The sequence below is a fragment of the Plectropomus leopardus genome, chromosome 13, assembly GCF_008729295.1.
Source record: "Plectropomus leopardus isolate mb chromosome 13, YSFRI_Pleo_2.0, whole genome shotgun sequence".
Classification (NCBI taxonomy): Eukaryota; Metazoa; Chordata; class Actinopteri; order Perciformes; family Serranidae; genus Plectropomus; species Plectropomus leopardus.
The window spans coordinates 27971471-27987958 of record NC_056475.1 but is presented as its reverse complement, the minus strand read 5'-3'; the positions used below and the strand labels follow the sequence as shown (position 1 = coordinate 27987958).

Below are 16488 nucleotides of genomic sequence, written 5' to 3'. Positions count from 1 at the left end.
AGTATTTTTGTCTTTTTTGTTTGTCTGCTTTGTATTTTTCTATAGCTTACTTTCAGGTGATTTCCCTTTTGCAGATTTTTAGGCAGTGTCTTTTTTAGTTGCTTGTTCCCTTCTCCCCATGTTTTTGAAAGAAATCATACCAATTTGCTCAGGTTTCAAGGGGTTGCGAGAGAGAGTCCAATTAATTTAGTCACAATTATATTTTTCAAGATTTTGCTTTGTTTTGTTTTTCAATCAACAGAGCACGTTTCGTAAAAATCGGTGAAAGGTGCCGGCACCTGATCTGGTCATAAATCCAAAGTTTCCTAAATTACTATATTTACAACGGGATGGCCCGGCTGTTAATGACGATTGTCCTACCACAGAAACTAAATGATGCAGCTGTTGTTTCCCACACAACACGAACGCCTCACACACTAATTTGCGTCTTTGCTGTGTAACAGCTGATCACTGCCTCTGAGAGATTACAGTGACATTTACCGAGACAGCCATTGTTGTCCTGTCTTCCCAAAGAACACGCAGGGTGGGAGACCGTGTGGGTGTGTGCGGCAACATGTGAGTCGCGCGGCTGGAGGCGTGGTCGCTCGCGGGCAGCACATGTTCCCTGCTGGGGGAGTGTTGAAAAGCACCGTGAGGCTCCCGTGTGTCTGCAGCGGAGCACACAGCAGCTCCTCCACCAGCGGCCCTGACTCACAGTACAGACAAAGAGAGTGACACACTCAGTGTTACCTGCTTACATAAATGTCTCGCACTGTCTCTATATGGACATCTATGACTTTGGTTGTGTTTGCTGAGGAGAAGCACTGAATGAACTGTATAACTATCAGCTGCTTACTAAACCTTAAACGCAATCTGGTCTGCATGAGTCTAACTCATGAATCCAACACTTATGGATAAAGAGTGTAAACTGGGCAGTGGATTTAACCCTTTAAACCAGAACAAATTGGCTTGATTTCTTTTGAAAACACAGGAGGGAAAGGAATGAGCAACTTCAGAAGCAAGCACTGAAAAAGCTAGAAATTAAGAAAAAAGTACAAGACGATCAGAAAATTAGAGGACCCCCCCCAACAACAAAAAAAGGGAAAGTTAAACAATAAAAAAGAGAAAAAAGGCCTTTTCAATACTGGATTGAAAAGTGACAAGGCAGGAAACAATGCACTTGAACAATGCACTCCCTGTCTCAAGGTAAATAGATATTTACCTGCCGCTATAAACATATGTCAAATGTCAATTTTTTTCCCAAGTTTTTTAAAAATATTTTTCTAAATCTCCTAATTTCTTGGAATTTACAGGACATTTCTTGCTTTTAGTGATCTCAGATGGGCTCCTGGTAAAATCTGTTTCATGCTGCTTCAATACTGGATTGAAAAGTGACAAGGCAGGAAACAATGCACTTGAACAATGCACTCCCTGTCTCAAGGTAAATAGTTATTTACCTGCCGCTGTTTTGATAAAACCCAGTGAGAAAACATAGTTTCAGCACTTTAGAGTGGTAGGATGAAAAGAATGGACACAAACATGATGAGGATGTATTAAGACAGATAAAAAGGTGTATTGGATCACTGTCTTTCAGAATTACATTCATGGACAAACAGAAATGAATTGTTTGAATAGAATAATGCAACTGAAAATACATACATTTCTTTCAACCATTATGAATTTCCTTAATTTGAGACTATCTGTGAAGGAGGTTCAGGGTACAGGAAGGATGAGGGAAAACAGCACGTTGAGGAGTCAAACCAGCAGAAAAACATGATAGAAGGCTCTGGTAGCGACGGGAAGTTGAGCTGGTCGTCTGCGCCCGCTCTTTATTACCAGTGACTCAACAGTGTAGCACCAATACAATGTTGGGTGCGTTTTCATGTACAGTATAACACCCAGTATTGCAAATCTTAATGGTTCACCTCCCCTTTCTACCATTTAATGTTGTGCAGCGATTAATAATAAATGGGAAGAATTGAAAATAATAAAAAGACGATACTTGCAAGTCACCATTGCTCTCAAACACAAAATCTCACAATGGACCATGTTCATGTTACACACAGTTCCCTGGATGTTTTTAGCGCTCCAGTTATGATGTGTTCAATTAAACCTGGTGGCACAGACAAGTCTGAAAAGCAGCTGTGGTGTGGATGCACTGGAACATTGTGAGCACAATGAGATTTACGAAAAGATGACAGATACTCGACAACCAGCACGAAAGCCGACACGTTAGCCAGCACGTTAGCCAGCACGTTAGCCAGCAGCACGACAGCAAGCAAGACAGCCAGCATCAAAGCTAGCAAGACAGCAGTCAGCAGCTGTAGCTGACAATAAAAACTGTCAGCCAAAACTTCAAACTTGAAAAGTCTCCAGCAGATAAAGCATAAACTGATGAGTTATGGTTTGAGGAAAGACTACTTTAATAGAAAGACTACAAAGATACGTTATGACACAAAGGTATAAGTGAACTCAAAATATTACAGAAGTAGCTTTGAATGCTACAAAAAGATCACTCCAAATATGAACATGCACTTTCAAAGTGCTATTAAGTCAGTTTTGTGTGTTTTCCCCCAATAGCAGTGCTGATACAACACTTAAGTTTGAGTATAGATACAATACTTTTTTGATACCTTATAGGTTAGGGGTGGCCGGGGGGGGGGGCATGGCCACCCTGAAAAATAATTGGAGGCCAACTTTACTGTCATTTTTAAGCTAGTGTGAAGATAGTTGTATCTTGTGAAACTACACAACCAAAGGCATCTGTTACTAGCATATCAACCATGTTAGGCTAGCTTGTCAGAAGGGGGCTAAATAACGCTCTACAGTTAGGCTAAATTTTGGAAAGGAAACAACTGGCATGGCCATTTCTCAGGGCCGTTTACACAGCAACGGTTCTTGCATAAAGGAAAGACTTTTCTGTTTTTTAGTAACTGGATAATTTATGATATATCTAAATGAAAATGAGTTCTACGGGTACAGGCTTTAAAGCTGTATATTTATCTTTTTTAAGGAAAACTACAGCCAGCCTACTTGAAAAACAGTAAATTACTGAACACATATAGATACATATTAAAACACAACTGTTGCCAAACTCCAAATGTTGACTGTATTGGTATCAGTCTATGCACATTAGATAATTAAACATATTAACTGTAAAATGAGAAACCAAAGTATATCTGTATGTGATTCCTTATGGTCTCAACTCATCATTTAAACACATTTCTGTTAAGTCTTAATCTTTCAAAAAATGAGTTAACACAAAGGTGACTGAGCCTCTGACCCACTGATGAAATTATTGCATTTTTAGATATTTGCAGTTTTATGAACTTGGTGTCGGCGGCGATGTTTGGGGGAAAAAATGCTAAGATGAAAAGAAAATAAAAAGAAAAAAGTTATTGCTGATACAAACCAAACATTTCCCACTATTGCAGCTTTACATTACGCTGGTAAAAACTTAGTTGACTTTAATTATGAAGTAGTTCCAGGAATTGCAATGTGTTTGTCAGTGAGATTAGCACTACTGCTACTCCTGTGGTCATTTTCAGTACTTTTTGACTGAGGGTCATTTTGAAATATTGCAGGGATTAATGGAACAGTCAACAGCAGCCACAGTCAGCTGTGAGATAGAGAGCTGCAGGAAACAGGCTGCACACCTTCAACTTAGTGAGGTAAAGTTAGCCAACTTTCAATGTGTGCTGCCGTCTGCAGAATCATGACGTGTGCAGCATACAGTTGCTCACGGAATTATGGAAAAATTGAAATTATTGCTTGACTTCTATATTAACCCAATTTATTTTGTTGCCCCTGAACTCTTTAACCTATAGTGTTAAACCGCATTTGCTGATGCCACCAGAAACAGGTCAAATCAATTAAGACTGAAATCTTGACACTTTCTACAGTGACAGTTTTAAACCAGCTGATGTACTTTAACAGCATAAACGAATTGCTGAAATGAAATTCTGGCTTTTGGTTTTGTTGTGCTAGATTTTCAGTGGCCCCCTCTGGCCACCCCTATGAAAAATTTCTGGGGGCGCCTCTGCTCCCTTACTTTGATTATTTCTTTCCTTTTCCTTTTCCTTTTTAAATAAACCCCCCAAAAAGCCAAAGTTCTCAAATGTTACATGTTGTCTAAACACATGAATTCATGGAAGAACTTTGCTGAAATTAAATTGTCTGAATCAGGCCAATGGTTGATGTAATTCAATCAACTGGATTATGAATTGGCTGGACATTTGATGCCAACTTTTGGTATCTCACATTTTTTGACACTTTTTTTTGCAACAGACACATTTTCATCATCAACCTCAGAAACGTCATTATGAACATGGTCCATGTGAGAAAACTGAGGTCTGCTTTGAATCACTAAGTGCTTATTAAGCCTCTTAAATCACATGGATGTTGTGTATTTTGCTGATCAATAAGGATCGAATATGTTTTAGAATTTTTAAAAAAATCTTGTTTTAAAAAAATAACATATACACCTTGTGCATTAAGGTATTCCCAATTTCCAATAATTGACGTGTCGCACTTGCCCGATCTGTTAACAAAGATCAGATTCTGAGATGAGAGCAAACTAATAAACAAGTGATTTGTTTTCATTGCATACAGTTTACAAAAGGATAGTCTTGTTTTACTCACAGCTCGTCTCCGTGGAGACACTTTGATCATCTGTTATCAATTAATCTGTTGTTCCTGATGCACACCAGGCAAGCATTGTATTAAGACACACAGAAAACCTCATGCTCTCACAGACTCACTCCAACTAAATTGATGACATTCAGTTTGGATTTGATGCCCCCCCCTTTTCTCACAAAAAAAAAAAGATCCACACACACACCTAACAGAAACACCCCACAAACTGCCACGCTTCTTCCTCCTTCATGTAGAAACCCGTCTATCACCAGTGGTAACAGCTAGTTCTGAAAGAAGAGCACTTGGAAACATCATATAGGAACTGTATGGCTTCTCATAAGACCATAAAAAGGGAGAGTGTTAAAAATAAGCGGTGGTTTACAGTCTGAAAAAGCAGCAGTAGTTGTTTATAGGCCATCCAAAGGTGCTACAGACTTTGTGTTTGTTGAGTTGTGCTGATGACCATGCGAGGTACTGAAGTCCAGTTTGATACAGTACAGCCAGTGTGGCCAGGCTTTGTCCACAGTGTGGACGAAGGGATTTTCTAAAAAAATAAGGCCGCCAGCCGAGGCACTTAGATCCTGATGGGACTAAAACCTCACCGAATGTTGAAGTTCTGGTCATTTTATAGCTGTAAGGATGTGGCCAAGGTGTTCACGCCTCATGTTTGTTTTTTTTGTGTGTGTGTGTGTGTGTGTGTGTGTGTGTATGTGTGTGTGTGTGTGTGGTAGAGATGCTATCACTCTCTTATGCTAGCAGAATAGGAGAACTGGGGGAAATGTGCTTGCTGTCCTGGATCCTCACAGTCCAGACTGTTATCTGTAAGGAAAATACAGCAGAAGTCAGTTATCACAATCCAAGTCAAGAGACCCAGACATTAATCATGGACGTTGGGTGGATCGGACGCTGACAGTGTTGCCGTCCTGACTTGGAAGCTCTGTGACAGTCAGTGGAGACTTACACTTGTCTGGAGGAGTGAGCTTGATGGTCTGTGCTGTGAACTCGTCATCAAAGTACCGGGTATCTGTCTCTGATGTCACTTGCGGTCTGAAGAGTGGGGTGAGCTGATGCAGGAAGGGGACAAGATAAGTTAAAGGACATTGAACTGGGAACATTATAAAATGGCAACATGTAGCCCAGGGTCTGTGACAGGAGCAGCATTGTTCATATGCTGCCTGTTTACTTTGTGCACATATGAAGTGTTAAATATACTGTATATCCACTAGGAAGCAGATCAAGGTTGCATCAGTCCTTATTGACACAGATATATTCATGTTTTATGAGGTCACAGTGACCTTGTCCTTGGACCATTACATTCTAATGAGTTCATTGTTGAATCCAAGCCAACTCTTGTGCTTAAATTTGCAGAAATCCCCTCAAGGTGTTCTTGACATATTGCCTTCATAAGAATAAGACAGATGCAAGGTCATGTGACCTTGACCTTTGGCAAGAATCAGACAAAAGATCTGCACACTATATTACAAGCAACCAAGAGCTCTGCTTTATCATGATGATTTAAATATGCACAATAAGCATATTTTTTTAGATCGAAATGCTGCACATTTAAAAATTAGTGGGAGCTTTTAATACAGTGTGCAGATCTTTTGTCTACGTCTTGGCTTAGTTTGAATTTTTGATCCAGCACCTTTAAAAGTTTTTTGGATGTATGTGCCACCCACCTTGTTTGCTCTTTGACCTTGTCCTTTTACTACCAAAATCTAATCAGTTCATTCTTGAGAACAAGTGGACGTTTCACCAGAATGGGACAGACCCCCCCCCCCCAAAAAAAATGCCTAACATAATGCCTCTAGGCACAACTGTTGCCCGTACAGAGGCATAAAATGGCACATGACTAAAAAGCAAACCTGAGTTTCACTACCTCTGGCTTTAGAATGCCTTACCTTCTTCTGTACTACATCCTGCCAGTTGATGGTGATGAAAAATTTGTGACTCATTACTTCTTTGGCATCATTGGGACCTCCACCCAACCTGTGAGTCCAAACAAGATCAAGTAAGAATCAAGCAGGTATTTCCAAATGAAAACACCCAGGATCAGTTTGGTCACTTACCTCTGTTTGGGATCTTTCTTGAGCAGGCCAGCCAGTAGGGACTTGGCCTCAGGTGATAGATTCCTGGGGAAGCGAATCTCCTCCATGAGGATAAGCTCAAACAAACGCTCATGGTCCTGGTTGTAGAAAGGCAGACGGCCGCACATCATCTCATACATGACTACACCCAGACCCCACCAGTCGACCGCCCTGCCGTAGTCATTATCTTCTAGGACCTATGAAACAGACATTTACCTCATTAAAATTCTCAACAACGGATACAGTACTTTACTATGCAATACTTACTTAATATGGAACAATACTTTGAATTTGTAGCATTGAACATCTGCATTTGGCACACATTAATTAACTGCTCACTTCTCTGACCCAAATCTGTCTTTTCAGTTGTGAATGACCACTTTTGCTCTTGAGAGTGAAATACATTTCCTCTCATTCAACCTAACAAATACCACGGCTCAGCTGATAGGATTTGATAAAATCTCGAAAATGGGTTGTTCAAAAGAAAACTTGAGATTTTGAAATCAGATCAGAGCTTGTAATCCAGTTTTGGTTTTCATCTACATAAAGCCTTCAGTATGTGCTGTTGAAAACTTTTTAGTTGGATTGGCATACCTTTGATCCGAAAAAACTGAATTATCCTGATCCCATCAGAGGGGAGTTTTAGGGGGGATTTCAGGAAGAAAAGAAAAGAAAACTTTTATATCATTACTTGTTTTAATGTAGTACAAGTGGATATTTGTGCCCAATCTGAAGAAATTCCCTCAAGATGTTCTTGAGATGTCGCATTCACAAGAGTGTGACATGTAACATGGGGTCAAAGTAACCTTGACCTTTGACCACCAATTTCCAATCAGTTTGTGCTTGAGTTGAAGGAGACCTCTTGAGTTATCAGTCATAAGAATGGGATCTACTCATGGAAGGACAATGTGAAAACATACTGCCTTCCACCGCGGTTGTCGTCGGCATGGAGGCATAAAAACCGAGAACATGTCTCAGCAAGCGTGTCTCAGCAATGACAGCTGTCTTCAACATGTGGATATTTGCAGCAAATTCACTTAAACATGACAGCAGCAGATTTGTGGTAGTAGAAGCAGTGGAAATGAAGTGTGTATTAAATGTGACTGCTTGTGCAGAGGTCAAAAACTATGTATAACGTGCCATCCAGTCAGTTTCAGTATTGTACCTCAGGTGCCAGATATTCGGGAGTACCACAGAAGGTCTTCATGGTAGCGTCAGGGGTAATTCCCTCCTTACAAAGACCAAAATCTGTGATTTTGATGTGGCCATCCTTATCCAGCATCAGATTCTCCAGCTGAAAGAGAATAAAAATGCATCATGGATCATTGATATGTCGACTGAGTCTGGTCTTAGAATTCAATAGGCTGACGACATTATAGACGGGTCACCTCTCAAACTGATTGTAATTCTAAAATTGTGAGTCACAGCATCAAAACATTATCATGAGACAAAAAAAGACTCTGCCAAAAACGGTCTGAATTCTTTAAGAAACTTCTAGTCTCAGTTCATATAGGAGTGAACTGGACAGTTGGATGTGAAAAGTATTTTATATGGATTAAGTTAGGGATGGCATTTAATTAAATAAAGATTTAAAAATGTAAAAAAAAAAAAAAAAGGTTGGCTGGGTCATTAATTTTCAGACCACTAAAAATGTTTTCAACTATTTTCAGCTTTAATATTCTACACATAAGAGGAGTAACAATGATTTTACTAGATCATTTTTACTAGAAATATAACTTTGACTGATGTATCAATTCACCTTCAGATCACGGTAAACAACGTCACGTGAATGGAGGTACTCCAGTGCTGACACAATCTCGGCACCATAGAAGCGCGCCCGGTCCTCTGTGAACACTCGCTCCCGTGACAGGTGGAAGAAGAGCTGAAAGAGGCGAGAGGAAAAAGAGTGAAACACTTACCTCTTAGAGAAGATCTGTTTGGGGGTGCAGGGTAACCTGTTGACATCTAGTGACGTCAGTGAATCTCAATGTGACTGTGAGTGTGTGTGTGTGTGTGTGTGTGTGTGTGTGTGTGTGTGAGGTCTCACCTCGCCTCCATTAGCGTATTCCATTACAAAACAGAGTCGATCGTGGGTTTGGAAGGCATATTTCAGTGTCTGTAGGATGAAAATTATCACACATTACATGTGGTGATTATCTGCACACATTTTACTATCCCAGCACTCACTCACTATCTGACGCCTGTGGCATTGTTTACACTTAGTATTAACATGAGAGAATCACAAGTGGACAGCTCAATATACATACTACATCCTCAATGCGTCTTAAAATCAATTAGACCACATATGGCCACCTTCTTTCAGCAGTGTGTATGGTAATGTGTCCTGGACCACACCGAAGGACTGCCAACTCAGCTGATGCCCTTGCTTATCAGTTTCTCTGGTAGTTAAGAAACTTTTCTATTGCTGCTGCACTGAGTCCAATCTCTGCCCAGTTCGCATGAGCTAACACAGCAGCAGCTGTTAAACCATCCCAACAAATTAACAACGACACCAAAGCGGATCGACTCTGCTGTTAAAACCTGTTAATAACCATTAGGTAGCGTTAGCCATGTGCTGTTAACAGTTAGCACTGTCAATGCGCTGGCAACAACCTGAATGGTCCTTTTTCTCTTTAGCATGGAGAACATGAAGTATATGATTTGATAATTTGAAATATGGACCCGTCAGATCACAGCGCACCCATCCACTTTCTATTAGTCCATTTTAATTTAGTTCGGCCCCTCAGAAATCAGCTGCATTTCTGAATAAATATCTTATCTTTGTACTTTGAATATAGGTTGAGAGGAATTTTCAGATCATTGCATTCTGTTTATATTTGTTTATACAACATCCCGTTTTTTGTAATTGGAGTTGTTCAATTCATCCTGAGTGTAACATGGATGTCTGAACCAAATTTTAATAGTAGTCCATCCGATAGTTGTTAATTTCAGTCTGGATTTAAGTGGTGGACCCCCTGAGAACACCATCCTCAAACCTACAATATCCTGCCAACGCAGCTAAAAGACACGGTGTGTGAGCAATACATATTCACGCTGATAGGAACTGTTGTATGCTGAATTAAGTGTCTGGTAAAATCATCCAATAGGTGCTCAGCAAAGAGAGCTTTCACACTGACCTGAGGACCGTTTGGCTCATGAAAATGAAAATCTCAGAATGCTGCCTGCTGTGAGACTGTATTACCAGCAGAGCTCTATCAAGCTCTATCTTATTTCTAATCCCAGGTATTCTTACCGTGAGGAAGGGGTGTCGTGTGTTTTGTAACACTCTGCTCTCTGTAACTGTATGGGCCACCTCATCCTGCCAACAAACACAGTAATGTCAGTAAAAGGGAAAACATCCAATATAAAAAGGTAAAACTTGACTCAATCTGAGACCAGCAAAGAGTCCACATGTTCAAACAGCTGGGGTAAAAATATGTGCTAATTGGCCAAAGATTTTTCCATGAAGTGACAAGAAGTAGTTATGTACATGTTTTTTGTTTTTTTAAATAATATGATTAAATTAAGGCAACTAAAACTACCTAGCCAAGGTCAGGGAAAAAATGTGATCATTGTAAAAAGTAGACACACATTAAACCCTAATATCCAACCAAACATAATATTGCCGTACTGGAAATCAGCCCCTTTGCTGCTCTCTAGTGTTCCCTCCTCTGATACACACACTCTGTACAAAGCGTCTTGTCTCAAAAAAGTGGAAGAATGAGAAAAGAGACTACTATAACTAAAATGAACAGTGTCCCTGCACACACATGCACATGCAGGTGCACGCGCGCATATATGGCCCCTGTTACTTACCTTGGCAATGATGACCTCTTTGCGCAGTATTTTCATGGCATAATGTACTCCAGTCGACTTCTCTTTGACCAGAATCACCTTTCCAAACGTCCCCTTCCCGAGCAGCTTCAGGTACTCAAAGTCACTCATTGTCTGTATTGAGCACAGTAGTGAGGTGTGAGACTTAATGAGGGGTATGGATTTTAATAAACATTTTTGTAAATATTTGTACAAATACAATAAAAATCGTAAGTCTAATTTGTCTAATTTTTAGACAAATTAGCATTTTATTCTCGTACAAGTCATTTGTCTCATTTATCTTCATGGCCTTGAGGAGCACTAGGCTTCCTGCTGTTGTTAGTTTATTGTTCTTTCAGACTTATCACAGAAAATGTTCCTCATTTCAAAAAAGTTTCCATGAAACTGAAATGGGAGAGTTTTTGTTTTACTTACCTGACTGGGCAAGTGGGTCATTAATCTACATGTCTAAAGTCAATTTTTACTAATTCCTATACAAACTGTTTTATTTATTAGCAGTTATCAAATAACAACAAATTCTTAAGATAATTGTTATATTTATTCTTTATTTAAGTAGTAGAGAAGGAAATGAAATGACTGTCCACATAGCTACTTCTACCATTAACTCCTGTAAAAACAAGTGTTTAATTATTTTATATTATTGAAAAAAGGTTGCTTGCATATTGTTTGGTGTGGTTCAGTCAAGATGTTGTCTCTATGTACTGTAACAATGTATTATTATGTATTCTCCTTATTTAACATAAATTGCTTTGGTTTTAAAATCATTTATATCAGAAACTGACACATGAATAGGGCCCACTGGGGCCACTGGCTGTCTGTCTTAGTTATTGCTGCTGAAAGCTAATAAAAACAAAATCATCTTTTCTTGTTTAAAAGAACAATATGTCCCATAAAGCAGTAAATGTCAATTTACCTTAACTCTAGTATCATGCCATGAGATTTTTAGCAAGACCAGTGACATCTGTGGAATAATATATAACCCTATTGCCAGAACTTCTTCTCAACAGTGTTGTCCTTAAGAGAAATCTGCAACAGATCTAATGGAACTTGTGGGATTCACGAGTCTTCTTCTATTAAGAATTTTCTTGTATGACTGTAATTCAAGAGCAGTCGAGACCCCTGTATTTCAAAATGAATTAAAGCCCTAATCTGAATGACTTTAGACTTTAAATTTGTTCACAAACATCTACTCGCTACTCTGGATCTGGAGGTAGACTGCTAATTAATAAATTACTCTGAAAGAAATCATACAGGGAAAAAAACAGTTTCAACAGAATACCAAGTGGCAAAAATGTCACTTTGCCCTCTAGAGTGCCCCTAAAAATACAGCTTCCTTGGTTACGTTTTCAAATGTTTTTGTAAGGAAGAAAACTAAACATTACCAAAATGCTATTGTGTCTATACAGTCTCAGTCTCAAATCAGATCAAACTTGAGTTCACTATCTTCAATACTCCCAACAACTGATCCTCTTACCACTTTGGAGCGGGCCTTGGACAGGGACACCTCCATCTCCTCCAGGCTGCTTTCACTGGGTGACCCAAACACATCCATCGGCTCCTCCTCCTCCTGTTCCCGCATCTTCAGACTATTCGCCACCGACTGGATTGCTCGCATCCACTCCTCTCTAGAGGCAAAAATCCAAAATATTGTCAGGCAATACTTCAAACAAATACACCAACTTTTGGAAATTCTCTTACACACAGAGCGATAAGCCACTGAATGCATTTTGGGGAATGACTTCAAACTTTTTTGCCATAGTCTGACACAAGCTCAGTAGAAGCATGGCAGCTTTATTTACCAATGCAAAAAATTGGAACACTGTGTAAAACCTGAGTGAAAACAGAATAAAATGATGGCAAATCATTTTTGATCTATATTCAATTGAAAACAGTACAAAGACCAGATATTTAATGTTCAAGCTGATAAAGCTTGTTTTTTTTATTTGTGCACTGATTCTGAATTTGATAGCTGCGGCATTTTCAAAAACATGTTGGGGCGGATTTGACAGTATAATTCTTTCCAATTCTTGCTTGATACACAACTTCAGTTGCTCAACACTCCATTGCTGTATTTTGTGTTTCATAACGTGCCACACATTTTCAATTTTTTAATGGTTTGGGCTGTAGGAAGGCCAGTCTAGTGCCTGCACTCTTTCACTGCCAAGTCTCACTCCTGTAACACATGCAAAATGTGGCTCATTATCTTGCTAGAATAAGTTGCTTCTTCCCAAAAAAAGATGTTGTTCTGATGGCAGCATATGTTACTCCAAAACCTATATGTACCATTCATCATTCATGGTGCCTCTGCAGATGTTCAAGTTACCCATAATGCCATAAGCATTAAAACTCCCTCATACCATCACAGATACTGGCTTTGAACTTTGCAGTGGTGACAATTTGGATGATTCTTTACCTCCTTACCACGGAGGACATGATGTCCATGATTTCCAAAAACAAGTTTGAAAATTGGACTCGTCAGACCATAGCACACTTCGTGTCAAGCCATCTCAGATGTGCTTTGGTTCAAAGATGTCGGTGTTTCTATATGTTGTTTATGTATGGCTTTCACTCTGCATGATAGAGTCTGAACTTAAGTTTGCAGATGCAGCGACATGCTGTGTGTACTAACAATGGTTTTCCAAAGTGTTCCTGAGCCTCTGTGATAATATCCTTTATACAATCATGTCATCTATTAATGCAGTTCCTTCTAAGGGGTCAAAGGTCACTGGCATTATATGTTAGTTTTTAGCTTTGCCCCTTACGTGCAGAGAATTCTCCAGAATCTCTAAATCTTTTGATGATATTATTGTAGATTGTGAAATCCCTAAACTCCTTGAAATTGTGCTTTGAGGCACTTGTATTGGGCTATTTGCCCGTGCAGTTTTTTACAAAATGTGCATCCTTTGTGAAAAGATGGACATGAAAATACTCAGGTATGTGAACTTATTTTAAACATCTCCTGTGTTATATGTTGTATGTGTTGTCTTTATGTTGAATAAATATAAAATTAAAAAAAAACCCCAAAAGAACTGAGCTTTTCCAGTATGCCCCTTTCATACCATACCATGTCACTGTAATCTGTTAACAATTAATGTGTTAACCTGTAAAATGTTCCAAACAGGTGCATCTTAGTAGGTGTACACATGCCATGTCTTTAACCGCCTGGAAAACAAGAGGTCGGGCCTTTTACGGCTTCATTTTATGGCTTTCAGTTTTTTTTTCCAAAATAAGTGCATTTTAACAAAAAATAAATAACTATGATAAAACAAAGATTATTGGTTTGAATATTACATGTCTTGTTTTTCAACTCTATTTAATTAAATATAGGTTGAAAAATACCTGCAAATAACTGCATTCTGTTTTTATGTATGATTTTACACAGTGTCCCAACTTTTTTGGAATTGAGGTTGTATTTTACCCTGGTCTTACCTCTCCTCATTGCTGTCCACGTGAAAGGTGCGCTCAATGAAAGTGGTCCACTGTAGGCAACGAATGACAAATGTGTTGGGCCGGGGTCTTTCAGTCTTCATTAACTGGCACTCTGCGAATACGACGATTAAAACTGATGGTTACAGTAAGCAGCTAAAGATGTTACGTTGGGGACTGAACTGTATTAAAGGTTATCAGTTAAAGACCATAGTTCAGATTTGTGTTTTGTCCTACGGAGGACTGACCTGCCACTGAAAAGTTGTTGAGCGGTGGTGAAGTCTGGTCGTTTAGATCGGGCTTCTCCTTGTAGCCGATGAAGGAACCGTCACTTTTCAGGATGAAATACCTGGGCCTCCATGTTTTGATATATTCACCTGGTTCAGAAAAAGAGATGCAACTTTGAGTACATTAAGCAACACTGAAATTTTAAGATAAACCCGTAAGATCAATCTAATTAGCATGTGGAGTTAGATGCTCAAATTGACAACTCTGGTAGTTCCAAACCTTTCTTTCACTGTGAATTATCAGCATGATTATTAATACCTTACTGATCCTCGTGCTCCTTACCTCTTTTATGAAGCCAGCCCTCTCTGATGACATTAACTTCATTCATGGTGAGAGAGGTGTTTCAGAGAGGGTCAGGAACAGGAGGTTGGGGAGGGGAACTTTGGATTTCTCTCTAGGCCCGTTCAAGTCTCAGTTACAGTTATCAAATTTGAACAGGACCTGCTGGATGAAACAAGCAGAACAAAGAAAATAAGACCATGTTCAAATATTTCAAAAAGGAAACCATCTACAAGAATAATAGAGTATCCTAGAAAGTCAACAGTAGTTATTGAGGGTAAATTCTTTTCATTTTATTTCTAGACCTAAGTTTATAAAGTTGAATGCAAGAATCTTAAAAAAAAGAACCCAAAACCAATTCAATAGTCAACTGAAACTTATCTACAGTCTCTTTAAAGACAGATTCCATTGACAAAAACAGCAATTTTACTGAGCTGAACGCAGGAGCTGCTGGTCTTACGCTGCCTCGATCAGTTAGATTGTGTTATTGTGTGACTTTGGGTTTTTCAAAGGGTTAGTTCTGATTCACCGAAGTCACACAATAACAGAAACAAACTACCAACTGGGGCAGCGGTTTATTAGCAGCTCCAGTGTTCATAAAGGCAAAAAAAATCTGTTTTTGTCAATGGAGCCTGGCTTTTAGGAGAACATAAATAAAGTTTCACTTTCAGTTCACTTCCTCATCAAACTGCCAATCTTTTGGGGAAGTACTGAGCATATGACTGGATATTTGAGACTGCGTTTTTACTGCACAAGACCTGTGAGAGTCCGTTAACAGATGTTTTCATATTGTTTTGCTGTTGTTTGGCACGGACCCCTATGTCTTGACTTCATCAAGATCTGTCACTGTTTTAGGATTCTTCCTTCACCGTGGAGGTGCGCGAGAAAGGCATCGTTTACTTCACGAATTCAACGTAACACGGTGTGAGTAACTGACATACAAATAATCATTTGAGGGTGAAGTGTTCCTTTAATGTCCGAGAAGCGCTTTATCTGGCCGCCGAACAGAGCAGGCAGCTGGAGGCTTATTGTCTCCCACCCTGACATGACAACGTGTACCGGGGGGCGAAGTTCTACATTCATAACTAATGTCTAATGTTCAATTTGCACTGAGCGCTGTCGGAAAATATAACGTCACGGCTCAATTCGAGATTAAAAAAACCTTGCACGTATTAAATCATATATAGTGTTCGGTATCGCCAACTAAATCACAGTGTTAAGCTGGTTAATAGCTAACCTAGTAGTTGTTGTTGTCTTGTTAGCTTGGCTGCCATTTAACATGAGTTGGCTAGCTGTTAGCACGTAAACGCTGACAGCTGTTAGCCGTAATGCTAACTGTGATAAGTTAACGTTCAACGAACCGTTTACGGGAGATTGAGTTGGAAAATGGAAATATGGATAAAAACCCAACAAAAACCAGACAGTGAATCTATATTTATTGTGCACCTGAAACACCAGTACACCACTTAATGATTCCTAAATGTGATATAACTTTAATGTCATGCAAGTGTGAAGTAACTTTGCTAATTCACGTTAAAGCTTAGTATCACCTTTAAAGTTGGTATTGTGCCTCGAAAAAGACACTTGTGCTTTCCGTACGCTATTTTTAAACGAGTTTACCGCTGCACCGTAGTGTTATTAACGAACGCTTGACCTAGCACAAGTTATAAATGTTTGTTTATTATTAGTAAACACTGTCTTACATTAGCAATCATATGCCTTCTTGTAGGTTACCAATGTAGCCTTGCTAATAGCGAAGTAGTCAAATAACCTTTGTCATTGGTTTTGAGTTACAGATTCCTCAACTTATCTCATAGTAAGCTATATTTTACATTTAATGACATTGAAATAATATTTAACGCACATTTCACTGACTTTATCCCACGTTGCTCTCGTTTCAATGCAGTTTTGACAGGCTAGATCCAGAGCAGGCCATCCACCCAGGAAAACACCATGGACT

At 39.2% G+C, this 16488-nt stretch overlaps 1 protein-coding gene across 3 annotated transcripts; it reads right to left on the bottom strand.

Annotated features, from left to right (window-relative positions):
• Positions 1-1522: 1522 nt before the first annotated feature.
• On the bottom strand, positions 1523-16488 carry LOC121952131 (RAC-beta serine/threonine-protein kinase-like). Of its 3 annotated transcripts, none has more exons than XM_042498636.1 (14): positions 16393-16488; positions 14532-14693; positions 14210-14338; positions 13965-14076; positions 12010-12160; positions 10518-10649; positions 9955-10020; positions 8749-8817; positions 8461-8583; positions 7867-7995; positions 6684-6898; positions 6516-6603; positions 5576-5678; positions 1523-5433 (listed from the first exon to the last, which is right to left on the bottom strand). In XM_042498636.1, exons 2-14 carry the CDS (start codon positions 14575-14577, stop codon positions 5354-5356), a joined length of 1443 nt encoding a protein of 480 aa, XP_042354570.1. In that variant the 5' UTR covers positions 14578-14693; positions 16393-16488; the 3' UTR covers positions 1523-5353. The 3 variants fall into 3 exon arrangements, with proteins under 3 accessions (XP_042354570.1, XP_042354571.1, XP_042354572.1); XM_042498637.1 differs by having other exon boundaries at positions 14532-14690; positions 16393-16485; XM_042498638.1 differs by having other exon boundaries at positions 16404-16483.